General features: G+C 35.2%; 1 protein-coding gene across 16 annotated transcripts in view; it reads left to right on the forward strand.

Moving 5' to 3' along the window:
• Nucleotides 1-22,796, forward strand: part of ATRX (ATRX chromatin remodeler) — a 242,762-nt gene that overhangs the window by 181,724 nt on the left and 38,242 nt on the right. For all 16 annotated transcript variants that reach the window (XM_060001635.1, XM_060001638.1, XM_060001644.1 and 13 more), the window contains 3 exons: nt 901-1,054; nt 3,783-3,889; nt 9,788-9,896. In XM_060001635.1, coding sequence (XP_059857618.1) covers nt 901-1,054; nt 3,783-3,889; nt 9,788-9,896 — 370 coding nt within the window. The remainder of the gene's footprint in view (nt 1-900; nt 1,055-3,782; nt 3,890-9,787; nt 9,897-22,796) is intronic.

Consider the following 22,796-nt stretch of genomic DNA (forward strand, 5'->3'; position numbering starts at 1 on the left):
TTTTGATTTGCATTTCTCTAATGATTAATGATGTTGAGCATTCTTTCATGTGTCTGTTGGCAATCTGTTTACACCTTTTATAATCAAAGTTTGTGGGGAAAGTAAGAGCAAAATGATTTAACATGATATGGTGATGCTGGGATCAATCCTTGTTTGAGTTTTCCAGAATTCTAGTAGCACAGTGAAATGTTGCCGGCCCCTAAGATCTTTTCTCCCTTGATCTCTACGTGAGTCAGACTCCCTTCCCTTCTTCTTTTCCTCTCTTCCTCTCTCTTTGGGTCTCTAGGTCTTTCTCTCCTGGTCCCTATCTCTTGGGGTATGCTTTGGGGGTTATACTGTCTCAGGACCTGAGGGGCTTCATCTCTTTGGGTCTCTGTCTTTCTGAGCCCTCCTGCCCCCACGTTCTGTTTCTCATACTTGCACTTTCTCAGGGTCTGTCTCTTGCTTACTGTCTCACTTGGTGCCCCTCCCCCATGTCTTTCTTCCTCTGTGTACATATGTGTATGTTTATATGTGCCTTTGTGTGTCTTTCTGATTCTCTGTCTCTTTACCTCCCTCTTCCAGGGTCCCCTCTACCTTACCTCCCCCATCTTGTGTCTTTCTCTCAGAGTATAGAGCTCTTTCTCTCCTAGGGTTGTCTTTTTTCTCTCTCTCCTTCTGTGTGTGTGTGTGTGTGTGTGTGTGTGTGTGTGTGTGTGTGTGTGTGTGTGTGTGTGTGTGTGTGTGTGTGTGTGTTGCACCCATCTCCCACATCCTTACCAATCTCTTTCTTTCTCACTCTCTCCCTGGGTTGGTTGGTCTATATGTCTTTCTCTTAATCTCTGTCTTAATCCCTCTCTGGAGTCTTTCAGCTTCTTCCCTTATTTGCCTACTTATTTATGTTTCATTTATTTTGTTTAGGTAAAGCTACTTCCTCTTCTAATCCAAGCAGCCCAGCTCCAGACTGGTACAAAGATTTTGTTACAGATGCTGATGCTGAGGTTTTAGAGCATTCTGGAAAAATGGTACTTCTCTTTGAAATTCTTCGAATGGCAGAGGAAATTGGGGATAAAGTGTAAGTTCTTTTCCTATTTTTATTATATGAACATTTTGATAACATTTTTATTGTTTAAACAATTTATTTAAAGCAATCTATTTTGTTTTCTTCTTTTCTAAAGATGTAATTTCATGGTTAGTGTAGTGACAGCTATCTTCCTTCTTAGTCACTGTTTCTGAGTACATATTCTGGTTATTTCTTCAGTGCTGTTTTCCCCTTCTGGCTATAGTATCTTGAACTTATTTCCTTGAGCCAAGTCTCTAGTTGATGTTTGTATTTCATCACTTTCAGAATCATTTTTCAATCCATGCGGTGTGGCTTCTACCCTATTACTTTACTGAGTTTTCCCCCCTAAAGTCACTTAATGACCTTCTAATTTCCAAATCTAGTGGACACCTCTCAGACTTTATTTCACCTCTTTGACTACTCTCTTTATTATTTCTCCTTTGTTTTTTGTTCCTGTTTATTTTACTTCTAGCATTTGTGCCCCCTTTCCCTTCCCTGGATTCCAACCCCCAATCTTATCCTTCATTTTATTATTTAAAAAACATACTTTTAAAGTTTTGAACCAGACCTGCTGTTTAGGCTTTTATAAGATCCCAAGTTCTGGTCATAAAATATTTTAAAAATATAATGCTTTTAATATAACCATTTTTTTTGTTAAAAAATTTAAGCACTTTAACATAAGGCTAAAATAAAACAATCTTCTATCTTAAAAAAATGTCAAATTTAGTTTCTTTAACTTTCCTGGAAAGAGGTAGCTCTGTTATATTTTCATACCACCTTTTAATATACCTCTACTCTACACTTAACACATTCTGATGTACTTGTGTCTTTTCGCTGGATAGTGAGTTGTTTGAAGACACAAACTGTTTTATTTCTTTTTAATTAACTCCTTCACCTGGCATCTAATAAGTACTCACTGTAAGTTATTTTTGTTACATATTGCCACTTATACAGAAACAAGTAGTTCAGATAAGGGGTGATGCTGGCTTGGAATGGAGTAGTAGTAGTGGAGATGAAGGGTATGTTTTGGAGTAGAAACAACAGTACTTGGTAGATTTAATGCAGGGCAGTAAGAAGGAGAGAGTAGTCAAAGATGACCCTCAGGCTTTCCCCCTAAGTGACTGGTAGATTATGGTGTTATTTACTAAAATGGAGAAGATTAAGGGAGAAGTAAGTTTATTAGAGGTAGTAAGGAGTCCTGCTCTGGCTTTGTTAAGTTTCCAAGGCCTATTAGATGTCCGTGAGAGATGTCAAGTAGAAAGTGGATATTTGAGCTCAGAGTTCCTGAAAGACCAAGAGAGATTAATGCTCTAGACATGCTTATGCTTTTTTATCTATTAACTTCTGTAGTTCAAAGTTAATTTTTATTGGATACCATACAAGAATTTTATGAGTATAGGGGAAATTTTAGTAGTCTTTTAATTTCCTAACCAGTTCAAGAATCTCTTCTACCATGTTCATCATGAATGTTCTCCTGATCTCTCCTGGGTAGAATATTTTGCATCTCAGAAGGCTCCCTATAGTTGAATACTTCAAAGTGTTAGAAAATGGATCCTTATCTTTAGTTTATACTCTTCCTATAGCTCTTTCCCCCCTGGTCTAAAATAGAATATATCTACTGCTTTTTAAAAATACTGTTATAATGATCATTTTTAGTTATTAACCCAACTGATAGGTGTTATCAACGTTAAGACTATAAAACTGCATTTCTGGAATTGTGATTACCACTATTCTTTATTTGTCCAGCATTTCATTATGGAAATTTTCAAACATAACAAAAAGTAGAAAGAATTTTTAGAGTGAATACCTATATACCTGTCTCCTAGAATCTATACTATATTCTATATTTTATCATACTTCATTTATTACATATCTATCCATCATCCATCTTATTTTCCTGATGCCTTTCAAAGTAGGTTGCAGACATCACTACTACTATTTCAATTGTCTCTTCAGATAATGGTGGGTTTATCTCTCGTCACTTTTAGCTTTTCCTTCTCAGTTGTTTTATCTGTTCTTTATATGGCATAATTTCAGTCCTGACATGGTCTTGAATATACTTCATCTTTTTAGCACTTATCTCAAAATATGGTCACAAACACTTCAGCTGAATTTTTATTAACACAGAATTATAGTGACGCTGGTTCTTGTTTATTCTGGACCCTATCTTTCCATTCCTGCAGTCTGATGGAGCAGTTTTCCAACATCCAAATAACACTATTGGTTCATATTGACTTGTGGTCAACTAAGACTTTTTTTTTTAAGAAGAACTTTTGTCAAATCAGATTCTTCTATTCCCTATTTGTGCAGCTGAAGCTTAGGCAGAAATTCATTTTTTTAGCATATGAATATCCAATTTTGCCAAGACCATTGTTAAAAATACTAATTTTTTCCATTGAATTGCTTTTGCCTATTTGTCACAAACCAATTAACTATAGTGTAGCTTTATATCGGGACTATATTCTGTTCCACTGATTTGTGTTGGTCTCCTCAGTACTACACTATTTTGATTACACTAGCTTTGTGTTGAAATCATGTAGAGTTAGGCCTCCAACTTTTTTCCTTTCAAAATTGTTTTGGCTACTCTGTGTGCTTGGCATACCCATATAAACTTTAGAATCAGCTTTTTAATTTCTACAAATTTCTAATTTTTAATTCTTTTGGATATTTACTGAGGTTTAGATTAGAATCATGTTGTTTGTGAATCTTCTAATCCATGAATACTAACTTGTCTTTTTAGCCTTGTTTTCAGCCAGTCTCTCATATCTCTGGACCTGATTGAAGATTTTCTTGAATTGGCTAGTAGGGAGAAGACAGAAGATAAAGATAAACCTCTTATTTATAAGGGTGAGTTACATTTGTATATCATAATTTTAAAAACATTCATTTAAACATATCGTATACACATTTTAACAATAGAAGAAAACAATATTACCCAGACCCACAACCCTAATATATCTATTTTTTCTGTCCTTTCTTTTTGTCCTTATCCATATAAATGTGGTGTTTGTTGCTGCAGTTGTAGCAAAATTTTTTTCGCTGTTTTTTTTAAACAGCGTTATTGAGTTATGATTCACATATCGTGCAGTTTACCCATTTAAAGTGTACAATTCAATGGTTTTTAGTACATTTTCAGAGTTGTGTAACTATCACCATAGTCAATTTTCAAACATATTAATCAACACCAAAGAAACCCTGTACCCTTTAGCTGTCGCTCTGCTAACCCCCTTTCTACCTCTTTACCCCTGAGCAATCACTAATCTACTTTGTTTGTATGATTGACCTATTCTGGATCTTTCATATAAATAGAGTCATATAATATGTGGTCTTTTGTGACTGGCTTCATTCGCATAGCATGTTTTTAAGGTTCATCCAAGTTGTAGCAAGTGTCAGTGCTGTATTCCTTTTTGTGGCCTAATAATATTCCATTTCATGGATAATACCCACATTTTGATTATTCATTAATTCATAGATATTTGAGTTGTTTTCTCCTTTTGGCTATTGTGAATAGTGCTGCTATGAACATTCATATACAAGTTTTCATTTCTTTAAACATCTGTTTTTAATTCTTTTGAATATTTAGTTAGAAATGGAATTATTGGGCCATATGGCAATTCTAAGTTTAATGTATTGAGGATCCACCAAAGTCTTTTCTACACTGGCTGCACTATTTTACATTCTCAAGAAGTAGTGTTCAAGGTTTCTGATTTCCCCACATCTTTACCAACACTTGTTTTTGTTGTTGTTGTTGTTGTTGTTGAATTATAGCCATCCTAGTGGGTGTGAAATGGTATCTCATTTTGATTTTGATTTGTATTTCTCTAATGACTAATAATGTTGACCATTTTTTCATGGCCATTTGTATATCTTTGGAAAAATGTTTATTCAGGTCCTTTGCCCATTTGTCTTTTTGTTATTGAGTTGAAAAACTTAAAAAAATTATTTTTAATTAAAAAAGCTTTTTCTGCATACCAGGCCCTTATCAGATACATGCCTTATAAATATTTTCTCATTCTTTTCATTGTCTTTTCATTCTCTTGGTAGTATTCTTTGATGCGGAAAAGGTTTTCAGTTTCATCCAATAAAATTGGATGAAGTCCAATTTTATTTTTTTTTCTTTTGTTACTTATGCCTTTAGTGTTATATCTAAGAAACCATTGCCAAATCCAAGTCTATGACTATTTACCCCTATGTTTCCTTCAAAGAATTATATAGTTTTAGCTCTTACAGTTAGTTCTTTCATGCATTTTGAGTTAATTTTTACATTTAGTATGAGGTAAAGGTCCAACTTCAGTCTACCAGTTGAGAAGACTGTTCTTTCCCCATTCACTGTTCATGGTACCCTTGCTAAAAATTAGTTGACCAAAGAGACAGGTTTATTTCTTGACTCTGAGTTTTATTCCATTGATCTGTATGTCATTCCTCATGCTAGTAGCAGTCTTGATTACCTTTACTTTGAACATAAGTTTTGAAAGTGTGCGTCCTCCTACTTTGTTCCTCTTCAAGATTTTTTTGGCTATTCTGGGTCCCTTGCAATTCCATATGAATTTTAGAATTAGCTTGTAAATTTTACCAAGAAGTCAGCTTGGATTCTGATAGTGATTGCACTGAATCTGTAGTTCATTTTAGGAAGTATTGCCTTCTTAACAATGTTAAGTCTTCTGATCTATGAACATGGGATATTTTACCATTTATTTAGGTCTTTAATTTCTTTCACTGTTGTTTTATAGTTTTCAGTGTATGCATTTTGCATTTCTTATGTTAAATTTATTTTATTCTTTTTGATAGTATTGTAAATGGAATTGTGCTCTTTTAGTTTTAGATTCTTCATTGCAAATGTATAAATTAAGTTTTTCATAATAACTCATTTATTAGTTCAAATAGTGTTTTGTGGATTTTTAAAGGATTTTCCTTATACAAGATCATGTCATCTGCAGATAGAGATAATTTACTTTTTCCTTTACAATATGGATTACTTTTATTTCTTTTTCTTGACCATTTCCCTCCTTAGAACCTCTAGTATGGTGTTGAATTAAAGTGACAAAACCAGACATCCTTTTCTTTTTCCTAATCTTAGAGGGAAAGCATCTGATCTTTCACCATTCTGTATGGTGTTATTTGTATTTTTTTCATAAATATCATTTATCATGTTGTGGAAGTTCCTTGTATCAGTATTTCCAGTTTTTTGAGTGTGTTTTTCTTATCATGAATGTGTATTGAACATTGTCAAATGATTTCTTTGTGTCTACTGAGATGATCATGTGGGGGTTTTATTTTTATTAATTCGTTAGTTTTAGATTTTTTTTCAGGAATAATTTATTCTTATATACTTTAAGATGTATCCTAAGACTTTTAAGCTTTTTTTTTTTTGTGGTACGCGGGCCTCTCACCGCTGTGGCCCCTCCCGTTGCAGAGCACAGGCTCCGGACGTGCAGGCTCAGCGGCCATGGCTCACGGGCCCAGCTGCTCCGCGGCACGTGGGATCCTCCCAGACTGGGGCACAAACCCGCGTCCCCTGCGTCGGCAGGCGGACTCTCAACCACTGCGCCACCAGGGAAGCCCTAAACTTTTAATATTATTTAAAAGGAAAACAATTGAAACACATCCTGTTTGTAGGAATATCATTAATAAAACTAGATCATTTATTCCAGAAATCCTTAATATTTGAATCTTGTAGGATATTACAGTCCTTAGGACATAAACAAAATTTGACTTGATGAGACATACTTACTTTTGCTGTTTTGTTTGTTTGTTTTAGTCCAAATTCTCAAAGGAGTAGATTTTTTTTTATTGAAGTATAGTTGATTTATAATATTATATTAGTTTCAGGTGTATAGCATAGTGATTCAGTATTTTTGCAGATTATACTTCATTAAAAGTTTTATAAAATAATGGCTATAATTCCCTGTGCTATATAATACCCCTGTCGCTTATTTATTTTATACATAGTAGTTGGTATCTTTTAATCCCTTATGCCTCCTTTACGCCTCCTCTCTTGCTTCTCTCCACTGGTAACCACCAGTTTGTTTTCTATATCTCTGAGTCTCTTTCTGTTTTGCAATATACCTTTGTATGTGTTATTTTTTATATTCTACGTATAAGTGATATTATACAGTATCTGTCTTTCTCTCTCTGAATTATTTCACTAAGCATAATATTCCCTAGGTCCATCCATGTTGCTGAAAATGGCAGAATTTCATTCTTTTTCTTATGGCTGAGTAATATTCCTCTGTGTGTGTGTGTGTGTGTGTGTGTGCACGCGCGCGCGCGCGCACACGCACCACATCTTCTTTATCCATTTGTCCATTGATGGACACTTGGGCTGCTTCCATATCTTGACTACTGCTGTGTACATGTATGTGTGTACATGTATGTGTTTGAATTAGTGTTTTCAGGTTTTCTGATATATACTCAGGAGTGGAATCGCTGGATGATATGGTGGTTCTATTTTTAGTTTTTTGAGGAACCTCCATACTGTTTTCCATAGTGGTTGCACCAGTTTACATTCCCACCAACAGTATACAAAGGGTTTCCTTTTCTTCACATCCTCGCCAACATTTGTTATTTGTAGATTTTTTGATGATAGCCATTCTGGCAGGTGAGAGGTGATATCTCATTGTGAATTTGATATGCATTTCTCTAATAATTAGCTATGTTGAACATCTTTTCATGTCAGCCATCTCTTTGTCCTCTTTGGAAAAATGTCTGTTCAGGTCTTCCACCCATTTTTTCATACTGTTGTTTGTTTGTTGATATTTAGTTATATGAACTGTGTGTATATTTTGGATATTAACCCCTTGTTGGTCATATTGTTTGCTAATATTTTCTCCCATTATGTGGGTTTTCTTTTCGTTTTGTCAATGGTTTCCTTTGCTGTGCAAAAGCTTTTAAGTTTAAGTACAATTTGTTTATTTTTGCTTTTATTTATTTTGCCTTAGGAAATAGATCCAAGAAAATATTTTTACACTTTATGTCAAAGAGTGTTCTGCCTGTGTTCTCTTCTAGGAGTTGTATGGTTTCAGGTCTTACATTTAGGTCTTTAATCCATTTAAAGTTGATTTTTTTATACAGTGTGAGGAAATGTTCTAATCTCATTGTACGTGTAGCTGTCCAGTTTTCCCAGCCCCACTTACCAAAGAGACTGACTTTTCTCCATATATATTCTTGCTGCCCTTGTTGTAGATTAATTTACCATAGGTATGTGGATTTATTTCTGGGCTCTCTATTCTGTTCCATTGATCTATGCATCTGTTTTTCTGCCAGTACTACACTGTTTTGATTACTGTGTAGCTTTGTAGTATAGTCTGAAGTCTGAAAGGGTGATACCTCCAGTTTTGTTCTTTTTTTTCTCAGGATTGCTTTGGCAATTTGGGGTCCTGTGGTTCCATATGAATTTTAGGAATTATCTATTCTAGTTCTGTGAAAAATGTCCTGAGTATTTTGATGGGGATTGCATTAAGTCTGTAGATTGCTTTGGGTAGTATGGCCATTGGATCAGAAGAATTAACATTACTAAAATGACCATACTACCAAGAAGCATCTTTTAAACTAACGTACTGAATTTAACTAAAAAGTTTGCTGAAAGACATAAATCTCAGTGTTGTCAACTTGTTTTATATTAAGACTCTAGGGTGTGATGATATGAATTTTGCTTGGAGTGGAAGTAGTAGTATTATGTTTGCAGTTAAAGAATTAGAATGAAAAAAAAATGAGAATGGAAATTATGTATGATAAAATATAAAAGTGTCATAAGTACTTTATCCATTGGTGTTTTAGTATGAATGTCAGGCTTGGGTAAAATTTTACCGCACTGTGCAAATGTTGACATGTCTGATCAGTGTTTAACTTATAAAATCACAGTTCTTTACTTGTTCATACATGTTCACAAATATGTAATTGTCATGAAATAGGAACATATGCTGATATTTGTGGCTAAATCATAGAATATTTTTTGGCACATAAATAGGCATTCTGTAAATATTTGTTCAGTGAATGAATAAACGTGTTCTATGTCTCTGGTTTTTATCTGTTTAGTATCAACTTGTTGATAACAAGGTGGGAAACCTGGTCATTTATAGATGTAATTAAAAAGAAGCTTCATGAACATAATACAGCTTAATCATACTTTTGAAAGTTTTATAGGCTTCTAATCAAGGAAATATTTTCAGACATTTACATGTAGATGAAATACTTTTGAAAAGTACCTTTGCTATTCAATATCTGTTGGAAGGAAATCTGTAGTGAATTTATTTGTAATATGATGAATTATCCCTTGATTTAAAAAATTTGTCTTGCTATGCAAATTGACTATATATGACCAACTTTTTTTTTTTAATTTTTAAAAAATTTTTGGCTGTGTTGGGTCTTTGTTGCTGTGCGCAGGCTTTCTCTAGTTGCAGTGAGTGGGGGCTACTCTTTATTGCAGTGCACGGGCTTCTCATTGTGGTGGCTTCTCTTGTTGCAGAGCATGGGCTCTAGGCACCCAGGCTTCAGGAGTTGTGGCTCATGGGCTCTGGAGCGCAGGCTCAGTAGTTGTGGTGCACGGGCTTAGTTTCTCTGCAGCATGTGGGATCTTCCTGGACCAGGGCTCAAACCCGTGTCCCCTGCATTGGCAGGTGGATTCTTAACCACTGTGCCACCAGGGAAGGCCTATGACCAGCTTTTAAATGGCAAGCAAGGAAGAAAATCTTTTAGTACTAGGATAACAATATATGTCTCTTTTTTCTTTTCTTGTTGAATTTTCAGGTGAAGGGAAGTGGCTCCGAAACATAGACTATTACCGTTTAGATGGTTCTACAACTGCTCAATCAAGGAAAAAATGGGCTGAAGAATTTAATGATGAAACTAATGTGAGGTAGGAAGCATTTCTGAATGTATAGTTTTTAAAAAATCATTTTAAATCTACATATAGTAAAATTTACTCTTTTTAGTGTCTACTACTATAATTTTTGACAAATGCAAGATGTAGTCAAGATATAAAATGGTTTCATCACCCCTTAGGAAATTCACTTATGGAATCATACAATTTGTAGCCTTTTCAGTCTCACTTTTTTCACATGGCAAAATGCATTTGAGATTCATCCACATTGCTGCATATGTCAATAGCTTGCTCCTTTTTATTGTTGAGTAGTATTCCATTGTATGGATGTGTCCATTGTATGGATGTATGGTTTGTTTTCATTATATGGACATATTCGTTGTGTGAATGAGTAGCTTGTTTAACCATTTCCATTTGAGAGACATTGGAATTGTTTCCAGGTTTTGAAATTAAAATTGAAGGTGCTTTAAACATTCATGTATAAGTTTTGTGTGACCATAGATATTTATCCAAGTGAAATGAAAATCCAGGAGTGCAATTGCCAGGTTATATGGTAAATTTATGTTTAGCTTTGCAGGAAATTGCCAAACTGTTTTCCAAAGTGGTTGTACAATTTTGCATTCCCACCAGCAATGTTATGAGGGTTTCAGTTGTTCTGCGTCCTTGGTATTATCATATTTAAAAATAAAAAAATTTACCCATTCTAATAGGTATGTAATGGAATCTCATGTGATTTTAATTTGCATTTCCCTAATGTTAGTTGATGTCAAGAATCATTTTATGTGCTTATTGGCCATTTTTATATCATCTTTGGTGATACATCTGTTAGAGTGTCTTAAGGTTAACGAGGTATTCTTGATCTCTTTACTTACTGTAATAATTTGAATAATATACTTTAAACAACTGCAGGTAGAGGTTGTGTTATATAGGTGATGTTGCTTTTAACTATCAGCAATTACATACTTGAACTGCATTTGGAAGAGAAAAATTTATGTGTATAATACATATAAACATTTGCGCACACACATACACGTTGAAAGCATTGCCTTTAAGAAAGTGATGAAGAGATGGGGTTAGTTTAATGCAAAGATGGCTAAGATATGACTTACTAAATGTTCTAAAGTATGAAAGGTATTATATTTTGTGTGTAAAACGTGTTTTAATTCTAACAGAGTCCTGAACTACACCTGTGGTTAAAACTAGGGAAATTCCAGTTAGACCATAGGAAGAGTATATTCTTATTAGGTATTTAAAATCTGTAGAGTCTGGGAGAGCTTACAAAGGGATTGTTCGAGTACAGTAAAGTTACTTTAAAAATGATTACATAACTTTTTAAAGAATAAGTACATTTTTATATTTTGTTTACCATGTTTTAAACAATTATTATTTGTGCATGAGTGTAAAGAAGTAATTTTATTGAGTTATCCTAGTCTAATTTGTCAAATTTAATCTAAACGTTTGGCTTGCTCAGTTTCCCAAATTTGTAAATATCGTAATAGCATATGATTTGTCCCATAATAGTCATATTTGATAACTAGTAGGGAACAGCATTGAAATGTGGATGTTGAGCTGTCAGCTTGGCTTTTTCACTAACAAATTAAGCCTCCTAAACATATGCCAGAAACTGTCTCTGATTCAGATTCATCATGTATGTGTGTGTGTGTGTGTGTGTGTATATATATATATATATATATATATATATATATATACACACACACACACATACACATATCACACACACACACACACACACTCCATGGATTTGAGGGGTTACTCTTGAGTAGCTAAATCTGTAAACTTGTCTGGATTAAATTCACAAATGTGAGAGATTATGTCTGTTTTTCTACCTATCTTCTGTTTTCTCATGACTCAGTAATGTTCAGAAATAGAATATAAATATAATTCTGTTCATTGTTAACCAGTTAGAAAGACACATTAAAATAAGTTTTAAGATAGTGACTTAATGTTGTCTTATGTGGCGAGGAAACAGTTTTAACAGTCTCAGGGCCTTTTTTTTTTTAGTTTATTTTATTTAGAGTCAAAGGAACTTACAAAGACAGTATAGAGAGGTACTGTGACCCTTTCACCTAATTTCTCCTAATGGTTACATCTTACCTATGATATCAAAACCAAGAAATTGGCACTGTTTCAATGTGTGTATATATCTATGTTTTTTTTAAATCACATATGTAGAGATTCCTGTAAGCATGACTGCAGTCAAGGTACAGAAATATTCTATCACCACAGAGATTCCTCTCTTTCTGACCTTTTATAGTCATACCCATCCTGACCACCAATGTTGCCACAATCCCTAACTCCTGGCAATAACTCATTTGTTCTCCATCTTTATAATTGTCATATCAAGACTGTTATATAAATTATATCATAGTATATGTGACCATTTGAGATTGGCCTTTTTCACTCAGCATAATGCCCTTTAGTTTTGTTCAAGTTGTTGTGTATATCAGTAGTTCATTCCTTTTTACTACATAGTCGTATTCAATGGATTGGATGTACCAGCTTGTATAATACAAACTGAATGTCTACTGCAGGGCATTTTGTTCATTTCCAGGTTTGGCTATTACAAATAAAGCTGCTATGAACATGTGTACAGGTTTTGTGTGGACCTAAGTTTTCATTTCTCTAGGATAAATGCCCAGGAGTGCGATTTCTAGTTTACATGGTAAGTGATTATTTCATTTTTTAAGAAACTACCAAACTGTTTTACAGAGTGGCTGCACCGTTTTACCTTCCCTTCAGTAAAGTGTGAGAGATCAAGTTTCTCTGCATCCTCACCAACGTTTGATTTTATCACTGTTTTTTATCTTGGCTGTTTTCATAGGTGTGTAGTGGTATCTCGTGGTCTTAATTTGCATTTCCCTGATGGCTGGTTATTTTGAACATTTTTTTCATGTGTTTATTTATCATCTGTATATGCTCTTTGGTGAAATGTTTCTTCACATCTTTTGCCCATTTTCTAACTGGATTGTTTGCTTTTTTATTGTTGAATGTTGAAAATCCTTTATATAATTTAGGTATGAGTAATTTTTCATATGTGGTTTGCAAATATTTTCTCCCAGTCTATGGGTTGTCTTTTCATTTCCTTCACAAGGTCTTTCACAGAGCAAAACTTTTTAATTTTGGTGAAATCTAGTTTGTCAGTTTTTGTTTTAGTCATGCTTTTGTTGTCAAGTCTAAGAATTGTTCCCTAAGCCCTAGGTCCTGAAGATTTTCTCCTATGTTATTTTCTAAAAGGTTTATGGCTTTACGTTTTATATTTAAGTATAAGGTGCATTTTAAATTAATTTTTGTATAAGATGTGAGATTTCGGTTGAGTTCACTTTTCTTTTTCTTTCTTTTTTTTTTGCCTGTGGCTGTCCAATTGCTCCAGCACCATTTGTTGAAAAAGCCATCCTTTCTCTACCAAATTGCTTTTGCATTTTTGTGAAAAATCATTTGGCTATACTTCTGTGGGACTATTTTTTGGTTCTAGTCCATTGGTCCATATATCTGTCCTTCTGCCATTACCACATAGTCTTGATTATTGTAGCTATGTAATAGGCCTTAGTATCAAGTCAATATCTCCCACTTTATTCTACTTTTTCCAAGTTGTTTTAGCTAGTCTAATATCTTTGCCTTTATATATAAATTTTAGAATCCTCTTGTCTAATCTATAAAAATCTTGCAAGAATTATTAGAAATTGCATTACACCTGTCATCAATTTGGGGAGAATTGATATCTTTACTATATTGAGTCTCCCATGAACATAGTATCTCTGTTTATGTAGATCTTTGATGTTTTTAATCACTGTTTTGTAATTTTCAGCATGTAAGTCATGTATATGTTTTGTTAGATTTATACTTAAATATTTCATTTTTTGGGAATTGTAAGTGATATTGTATTTTTAATTTTACTTTTCACATGTTCGTTGGTAGTATGTAGAAATGCAGTTGATTTTTGTGTTGATGTTTTACCTGTGATCTTGCTGAACTCATTTATTTGTTCTAGGAGTTTGTTTTATAGATTCCTTGAGATTTTCTAATAGATCATTATGTCATCTGCAAGTAAGGATAGTTTTATTTCTTCCTTTCCGATCTGAATGTAGTTTGTTTCCTTTTCTTGCCTTGTTGCACTGGCTAGAACTTCAGTAACATGTTGAATAGCAGTGATGAGAGTGGACATCCTTGCCTTCTTGATCTTAAGAGAAGAGCATTCAGTGTTGATAACTGTGATATAGCTGTAGATTTTTTGTAGATACTCTTTATTAAGTTGAAGTTCCCTGCTATTCATCTCTATTCCTAGTTTGCTAAGAGTTTTTACTATGAATGGATGTATAATTTTGTCACATGCTTTTTCTTTCTCATTTAATTTGATAAGTATTTTTTTTCCTTTAGCCTGTTAACATGGTATATTACATAGCTTGATTTTCAAGCTGAACAGCCTTGCATCCCTGGAATAAAACCCATTTGGTCATGATGTATAATTCTTTTTACATAGTGCTGGCTTCTATTTGCTAATATTTTGTTGGGGAATATTTATGAGATATTGGTCTGTATCCAGTTGTTTTTATACTGTCTTTGTCTAATTTTGGTATCAGGATGGTATTGGCCTCATAAAATGTGTTGAGAAGTGTTCCCCCTTCTGTTTTCTGAAAGAGATGTGTAGAATTTGTGTTAATTAATCTTAAATTTTTGGTAGAATTTGCCAGTGAAACTTTCAGGCCTTGGAAATTTCTTTTTTTGTGAGTTTTTAAATCATTAATTCAATTTCCTTAATTGTTATAGGACTATTCAAATTATCTATTTCATATTGAATGAGTTGTGATAGTTTGTGCTTTTTGAGGAATTGGTTCATTTCAAATTTATGTATAGAACTGCTCATAGCACTCCCTTATTATCCTTTTTTTTTTTTTTTTTGCGGTATGCGGGCCTCTCACTGTTGTGGCCTCTCCCGTTGCGGAGCACAGGCTCCGGACGCACAGGCTCAGTGTCCATGGCTCACGAGCCCAGCCGCTCCGCGGCATGTGGGATCTTCCCAGACCGGGGCATGAACCCGTGTCCCCTGCATCGGCAGGCGGACTCTCAACCACTGCGCCACCAGGGAACCCCCCCTTATTATCCTTTTGATAGCTTTAGGATCTATAGTGATAGCTTCTGTTTCATTCATGGTATTGGTAATTGTGTATTCTCTTGTTTTTGTCAGTCTTGCTAGAGGTTTGTCAATTTTATTCATCTTTTCGAAGAACCAGCTTTTTATTTAATTGATTTTCTCTATTTTTTCTTTCTGTTTTCAGTTTCATCTTGTTTTGACTTAGTTTGCTCGTTTTCTACTTCCTTGAGGTGGAACCTCAAATTACTCATTTAAGACTTTTCCTCTTTTCTAATATAAGCATTTAGTGTTGTAAATTTCCCTTTCAGCACTGCTTTAGCTGGCATACAAATTTTGATGTGTTTTATTTTCATTTCCGTTCAGTTCAGTGTATTTTTTCTTTTGAGACTTCTATTTTGAGTCATAGCTAGAAGTATACTGTTTAATTTCCAAGCATTTGGAGATTTCTATTATTTTTCTGTTACTGATTTCTAGTTTGATTCAGTTCTGTTCAGAGAATATACTCTATGATTTCAGTTTTTAACTTTGTTATTTTTTGTTTAATGGATCAAGATATAGAACATCTTGGTATATCATACATGGGCCCTTGAAAACAATGTATTTTTTGCAGTTGTTGACCAGAGTTTCCTATAAATGTTGATCAGATCCTGTTATTTAATGGGGTTGTTGTATTCTTCTTTATGTCCAGTTGGTTATTGATTTTTGAGAGAGGAGGTTTGAAACCTCCAACTATAATTGTGGATTTGTCTGTTTCTCAAGGTTTTTACTTCTCATATTTTCAGCTCTGTTGTTTACTGTATACACATTTATGTCCCTCACTATTACTTATAATTTTCTTTGGTCTGAAACATACTTTATTTCATGCTAATATAGCCACTCCTTTATTTTGATTGATGTTTACTTGTTATATCTTTTTTCATCCTTTTACTTTCAACCTACCTATTTTGTTATATTTGAAGTGAGTTTCTTGTAGACAGCGTATGGTTGCATTATTTTTTTTTTACCCATTCTGTTAATCTCTTTCTTTTAAATGGTGCATATAGACCATTTACAATTTTTTTTACTGAGGTATAATTGGCATATAACATTATATTAGTTTCAGGTGTACAACCATGTACATTTAATACAGAACCTGAGGCTGCCATTTTAGTTTTTGTTCAGTTTGTTCTATTTCATTCTGTTTTCTTTTGCTTCTGATTTCTTTTCCTACCCTTCCTGTGGGTTACTTTTACAATTTCTGGAATTCCATTTTGATTCCTCTATAATGTTTTTTAGTGTATCTTTGTATAACTTTTATAGTGGTTGTTCTAAGTATTATACGTACATAACTGATCATAGTCTACTGGTGTCATCATTTTACCATTTTGACTGAAGTGTAGAAACCTTTGCTCCTTTTTTTCCCCTTTATAATTATCTTAAATGTTTTCTTTACATAAATAGATTAGGAACCATAATAATTTTTTCTTCAACCATCAAATATAATTTAGAAAACTTAAGAGAAGGAAAATCTATTTTATTCACTCATAATTTTTGTTCTTTTCATTTTTGTTTCCTCCTTCCTAATGTTTCATATTTCTTTTATAATTTCCTTTTTAAAAAAAAAAGAAGAGAACTTCCTTTAGCCATTCTTTTAGGGCAGATCTACTGGCAACAAATTTTCTGAGTACCCTTCTTTGACAATTTGTTGATTTTCCCATCATTTTTGAAGAATATCTTAACTGGGTATAGAATTCTGCGTTGGCAGTTCTCTTCTTTTAGCACTTGAAAAATGTGCCACTTCCTCCTAGCCTCCATGATTTCTTAAAACTGGCTATTTTTACAAGTTTGGCTTTTTTAGATTCTACATGTAAGTGATACCATAAAATCCTTGTCTTTGTCTCACTTATCTCACTTAGCATAATGTACTCATGGTTTATCTGTTGTCACATATGGCAAGATATCCTTCTTGGCTGAATAATATTCCATTGTATATATATCCCACATCTTTTTCATTCATTCATCCACTGATGGGCACTTAGGTTGTTTTGGTATCTTGGCTGTTGTGAATAATGCTGCAGTAAACACGACTGTGCAGATATTTCTTTGACATCCTGTATTAATTTCTTTTGCGTATATACCCAGAAGTGGAATTGCTGGATAATGTGGTAGTTATATTTTTAATTTTTTGAGGAACCTCCATGTTGTTTTCCATAGTGGCTGAACCAATTAATGATACAGAGAATATTTTATTATAATCATCAAACTTGCTAAGAGGCTAGAACTTAATTTATCCAACCACTAAAAAGAAATAATTATGTAACCTCGGAATTTAGTTGTCACTACAATGGCAATCATATTACAATATATAAATGTATGAAATTAACATGTTGTATACCTTAATTTTACACAAAGTTATTATGTCAGATATATTTTAATTTTTAAAAAACCTGCTGTTTTTCAAATTGGCTTTTTCTCCTGTCATTAAGATCCTGTTTCTCTCTCACTTCTTTCAAGAGTTTTTCTTTATCTTAGATTTTAGAAGTTTGACTGTGGTGTGTCCTGGCATGGATTTCTTTGGTTTTACGTTGTGTTTCATTCAGCTTCTTAAATTTCTACATTTGTGTTTCTTGCTAAATTTTGGTAATTTTCAGCTGTTATTTCTTTGAATACCTTTATAGCCTGTTCTTTTTTTCTCTTCTCCTTTTAGGACTCTGATGACAAGACTGTTACATCTTTATTATAGTCCTATAGGTCCCAGAGTCTCTGTTATTTCTTTCTTTTTTTTTTTTTTTTTGATTTTTGTTATTCAGATTGGGTCATTTCTGTTCTTCTGTTTTCAAAGTTCATTGAATCTTCTCTACATTCTACTGTTGAGCCTATCTATCGAGTTTTTTGTTACTGTACTTTTCAGTTCTCAAATTTCCATTTTGTTCTTCTGTATGGGTTGTGTTATAACTCCTGATTCTCCACTAGACCTCCTTTGATACCAACCCAGTAGTGGGGGAGAGGATTTTTCTTATAACCACTGGGTGGGGGTGGATATCCTGGATCCCTATGTGGTCTTATCTGACACTGCTGGGCTGGTGGGAGGACTTGGTTAACTCAAACGTATCTGACAGCACTGTCTGGCAGTATGCCTTGTTACAACTACATGAGGGTAGAAGTTTGGGCTTCCCACTCAGCCTTTAGTGACAGGGGTGGAGGTACACTGCATTTTTTCTGTACCATTTGACTGGAGTCAAATGGTTGTTGTTTTAAAGCTCTCTGTCTTACTAGTCTGCCTTTCGTTTGGTCCTTTTGCTAGAGAGAGAAGACTTTTCTTGGAGATTTATTTTGACAGCACCCGCTGATATTTCCAGATTGCTGGGCTCTTCAACACTCAGTCTGGAATATATGAGGCAAAAAGAAAGCCTGTGGAACTCACTGCCATGTTCTGTCTTAGGTCCCAAGCCAGTATGTTTCCTTCTCCTCACTTTTCAGAAAAATCTTATGTTCACTTTATATATAATATCCAGGCATTTTAGCTGTACTTATGGCGAGGAATAGGGAACAGCATGTCTGTTCCATCTTTCCAGAATTGGAAGTCCCAAGATTACACTTTTAAAGAATTATATCTGTCTTAGAGTAAACATATGCATGTGCTTGTGTTGTGTATGTATGTCTAGAAGTGGGATTGCTATGTAATAGGTATGTGCATATTCAGCTTTAGCTTATACTGCCAAAACATTTTTCCAAAAAGGTAGTACCAATTTGCACTCCAGCTAGTAGAGTACCTGTTTCATTTGTTATCTGTCCTCACTATCAATTGATGATGTCTGTTTTTCTTTTTTTTTTTTTTTGCGGTACGTGGGCCTCTCACTGTTGTGGCCTCTCCCATTGCGGAGCACAGGCTCTGGACACGCAGGCTCAGCGGCCATGGCTCACGGGCCCAGCCGCTCCGCGGCATGTGGGATCCTCCCTGACCAGGGCACGAACCCGTGTCTCCCACATCGGCAGGTGGACTCCCAACCACTGCGCCACCAGGGAAGCCCCTGGTGTCTGTTTCTTTAAGCCATTGTCATAGATATGTAGCAATAAGGCTTCATAGTCTTAATCTGTATTTTCCTGATAACTAATTCACAGTAGTTCATAGATGTCAGTGTTGAAGCTAAAACATAAAGGTTTTAGAAAACAAACAGTATGGAGTATTCTCCTGATTTGTAGTGGGAAATTTTTCATAAACAGGGCACACAAACTGCTAACAATAAAAGGAAAGATTGATAAGGTGAGCTTCATTAAAATTAAGAACGTCTGTTCAGATTTTCACACTGGGAACTCTAGTCTGCAGCACCCAGGGCAAGGCTTCTGCACACCACAGTCTACGAGCAAGTGAAACTAGATGAAGCACCAAGGAAAAGAGAAAAAAGCTGTGTGGCTGACAGGGTCTTCGTGCCCCGGCTGGGTGTCAGGCCTGTGCCTCTGAGGTGGGAGAGCCAAGTTCAGGACATTGGACCACAAGAGCCCTCCCAGCCCCACATAATATGAATCGGTGAGAGCTCTCCCAGAGATCTCCATCTCAACGCTAAGACCCAGCTCCACTCAGCGACCAGCAAGCTCCAGTGCTGGACACCGCATTCCAAATAACTAGAAAGACAGGAACACAGCCCCACCCATTAGCAGAGAGACTGCCTAAAATCATAATAAGGTCACAGACACCCCAAAACACACCACCAGACACAGTCCTGCCCACCAGAAAGACAAGATCCAGCCTCATCCACTGGAACACAGGCACCAGTCCCCTCCACCAGGCAGCCTACACAAGCCACTGAACCAACCGTAGCCACTGGGGGCAAACACCAAAAACAACAGGAACTATGCACCTGCAGCCTTCAAAAAGGAGACCCCAAACACAGTTAGTTAAGCAAAATGAGATGACAGAGAAATATGCAGCAGGTGAAGGAGCAAGGTAAAAACCCACCAGACCAAACAAATGAAGAGGAAATAGGCAGTCTACCTGAAAAAGAATTCAGAGTAATGATAGGAAGGATGATCCAAAATCTGGGAAACAGAATGGAGAAAATACAAGAAACGTTTAACAAGGACATAGAAGACCTAAAGAGCAAACAAACAATGATGAACAACACAATAAATGAAATAAAAAATTCTCTAGAAGGAATCAATAGCAGAATAACTGAGGCAGAAGAGCAGATAAGTGACCTGGAAGATAAAATAGTGGTAATAACTACTGCAGATCATAATAAATAAAAAAAGAATGGGGCTTTCCTTTTGGCGCAGCGGTTAAGAATCCACCTGCCAATGCAGGGGACATGGGTTGAGCCCTAGTCTGGGAAGATCCCACAGGCCACGGAGCAACTAAGCCCGTGTGCCACAACTACTGAGCCTGCGCTCTAGAGCCCGCAAGGCACAACTACTGAAGCCTGTGTGCCTAGAGCCCGTGTTCCACAACAAGAGAAGCCACCTCAATGAGAAGCCCACACACTGCAATGAAGACCCGATGCAGCCAAAAATAAATAAATTGAAAAAGAAAAAAAGAATGAAAAGAATTGAGAACAGTCTCAGAGACCTCTGGGACAACATTAAATATACCAACATTCAAATTATAGGGGTCCCAGAAGAAGAAGAGAAAAAGAAAGGGACTGAGAAAATATTTGGCGAGATTATAGTTGAAAACTTCCTTAATATGGGAAAGGAAATTGTCAATCGAGTCGAGGAAGTGCAGGGAGTCCAATACAGGATAAATCCAAGGAGAAATACGCCAAGACACATATTAATCAAACTATCAAAAATTAAATACAAAGAAAAAAATCTAAAAAGCAGCAAGGGAAAAGCAACAAATAACATAAATGGGAATGCCTGTAAGGTTAACAGCTGATCTTTCAGCAGAAACTCTGCAAGCCAGAGGGGAGTGGCAGGACATATTTAAAGTGATGAGAGGGAAAAACCTACAACCAAGATTACTCTACCCAGCAAGGATCTCATTCAGATTTGACAGAGAAATTAAAACCTTTACAGACAAGCAAAAGCTAAGAGAATTCAGCACCACCAAAGCAGCTTTACAACAAATGCTAAAGGAACTTCCCTAGACAGGAAACATAAGAGAAGGAAAAGACCTACAATAACAAACCGAAAACAATTAAGAAAATGGTAATAGGAACATACATATTGATAATTATCTTAAATGTAAATGGATTAAATGCTCCCACCAAACGACATAGACTGGCTGAATGGATTAAAAAACAAGACCCATATATATACTATCTACAAGAGACCCACTTCAGACCTAGGGACACATACAGACTGAAAATGAGGGTATGGAAAGAGATATTCCATGCAAATGGGAATCACAAGAAAGCTGGAGTAACAATTCTCATATGAGACAAAATAGACTTTAAAATAAAGACTACTGCAAGAGACAAAGAAGGACACTACATAATGATCAAGGGATCAATCCAAGAATAAGATATAACAATTGTAAATATTTATGCACCCAGCATAGGAGCATCTCAATACATAAGGCAAATGCTAATGGACATAAAAGGGGAAATCAACAGTAACACAATCATAGTAGGGGACTTTAACACCCCACTTTCACCAATGGATAGATCATCCAAAATGAAAATAAATAAGGAAACACAAGCTTTAAATGATACATTAAACAAGATGGACTTAATTGATATTTATAGGACATTCAACCCCAAAAGAACAGAATACATTTTCTTCTCAAGTGCTCATGGAACATTCTCCAGGATAGATCATATCTTGGGGCACAAATCTAGCCTTGGTAAATTTAAGAAAATTGAAATCATATAAAGTATCTTTTCCAACCACCACGCTATGAGACTAGGTATCAATTATAGGGAAAAAACTGGAAAAAATACAAACGCCTGGAGGCTAAACAGTACACTACTAAATAACCAAGAGATCACTGAAAAAATCAAAGAGGAAATCAGAAAGTACCTAGAAACAAATGACAATGAAAACACGATGACCCAACACCTATGGGATGCAGCAAAAGCAGTTCTAAGAGTGAAGTTTATAGCAATACAATCCTACCTCAAGAAACAAGAAACATCTCAAATAAATAACCTAACCTTACACCTAAAGCAATTAGAGAAAGAAGAACAAGAAAACCCCAAAGTTATCAGAAGGAAAGAAATCATAAAAATCAGATCACAAATAAATGAAAAAGCAATGAAACAGCAGCAAAGATCAATAAAACTAAAAGGTAGTTGTTTGAGAAGGTAAACAGATTGACAAACCATTAGCCAGACTCATCAAGAAAAAAAGGGAGAAGACTCAAATCAACAGGATTAGAAGTGAAAAGGAGAAGTCACAATGACACTGCAGAAATATGAAGGATCATGAGAGATTACTGCAAGCAACTATATGCCAATAAAATGGACAACCTGGAAGAAACAGACAAATTCTAAGGAAAGCACAACCTTCTGAGACTGACCCAGGAAGAAATAGGAAGTATAAACAGACCAATCACAAGCACTGAAATTGAGACTGTGATTAAAAATCTTCCAACAAACAAAAGCCCAGGACCAGATGGCTTCACAGGCGAATTCTCTCAAACATTTAGAGAAGAGATAACACCTATCCTTTTCAAACTCTTCCAAAATATAGCAGAGAGAGGAACAGTCCCCAACTCATTTGAGGAGGCCACCATCACCCTGATACTAATACCAGACAAAGATGTCACAAAAAAAGAAAACTACAGGCCAGTATCACTAATGAACATAGATGCAAAAATTCTCAACAAAATACTAGCAAACAGATTCCAGCAGCACATTAAAAGGATCATACACCATGATCAAGTGGGGTTTATCCCAGGAATGCAAAGA

This window comes from Delphinus delphis, chromosome X, assembly GCF_949987515.2.
Source record: "Delphinus delphis chromosome X, mDelDel1.2, whole genome shotgun sequence".
In the NCBI taxonomy this organism is placed as follows: domain Eukaryota; kingdom Metazoa; phylum Chordata; class Mammalia; order Artiodactyla; family Delphinidae; genus Delphinus; species Delphinus delphis.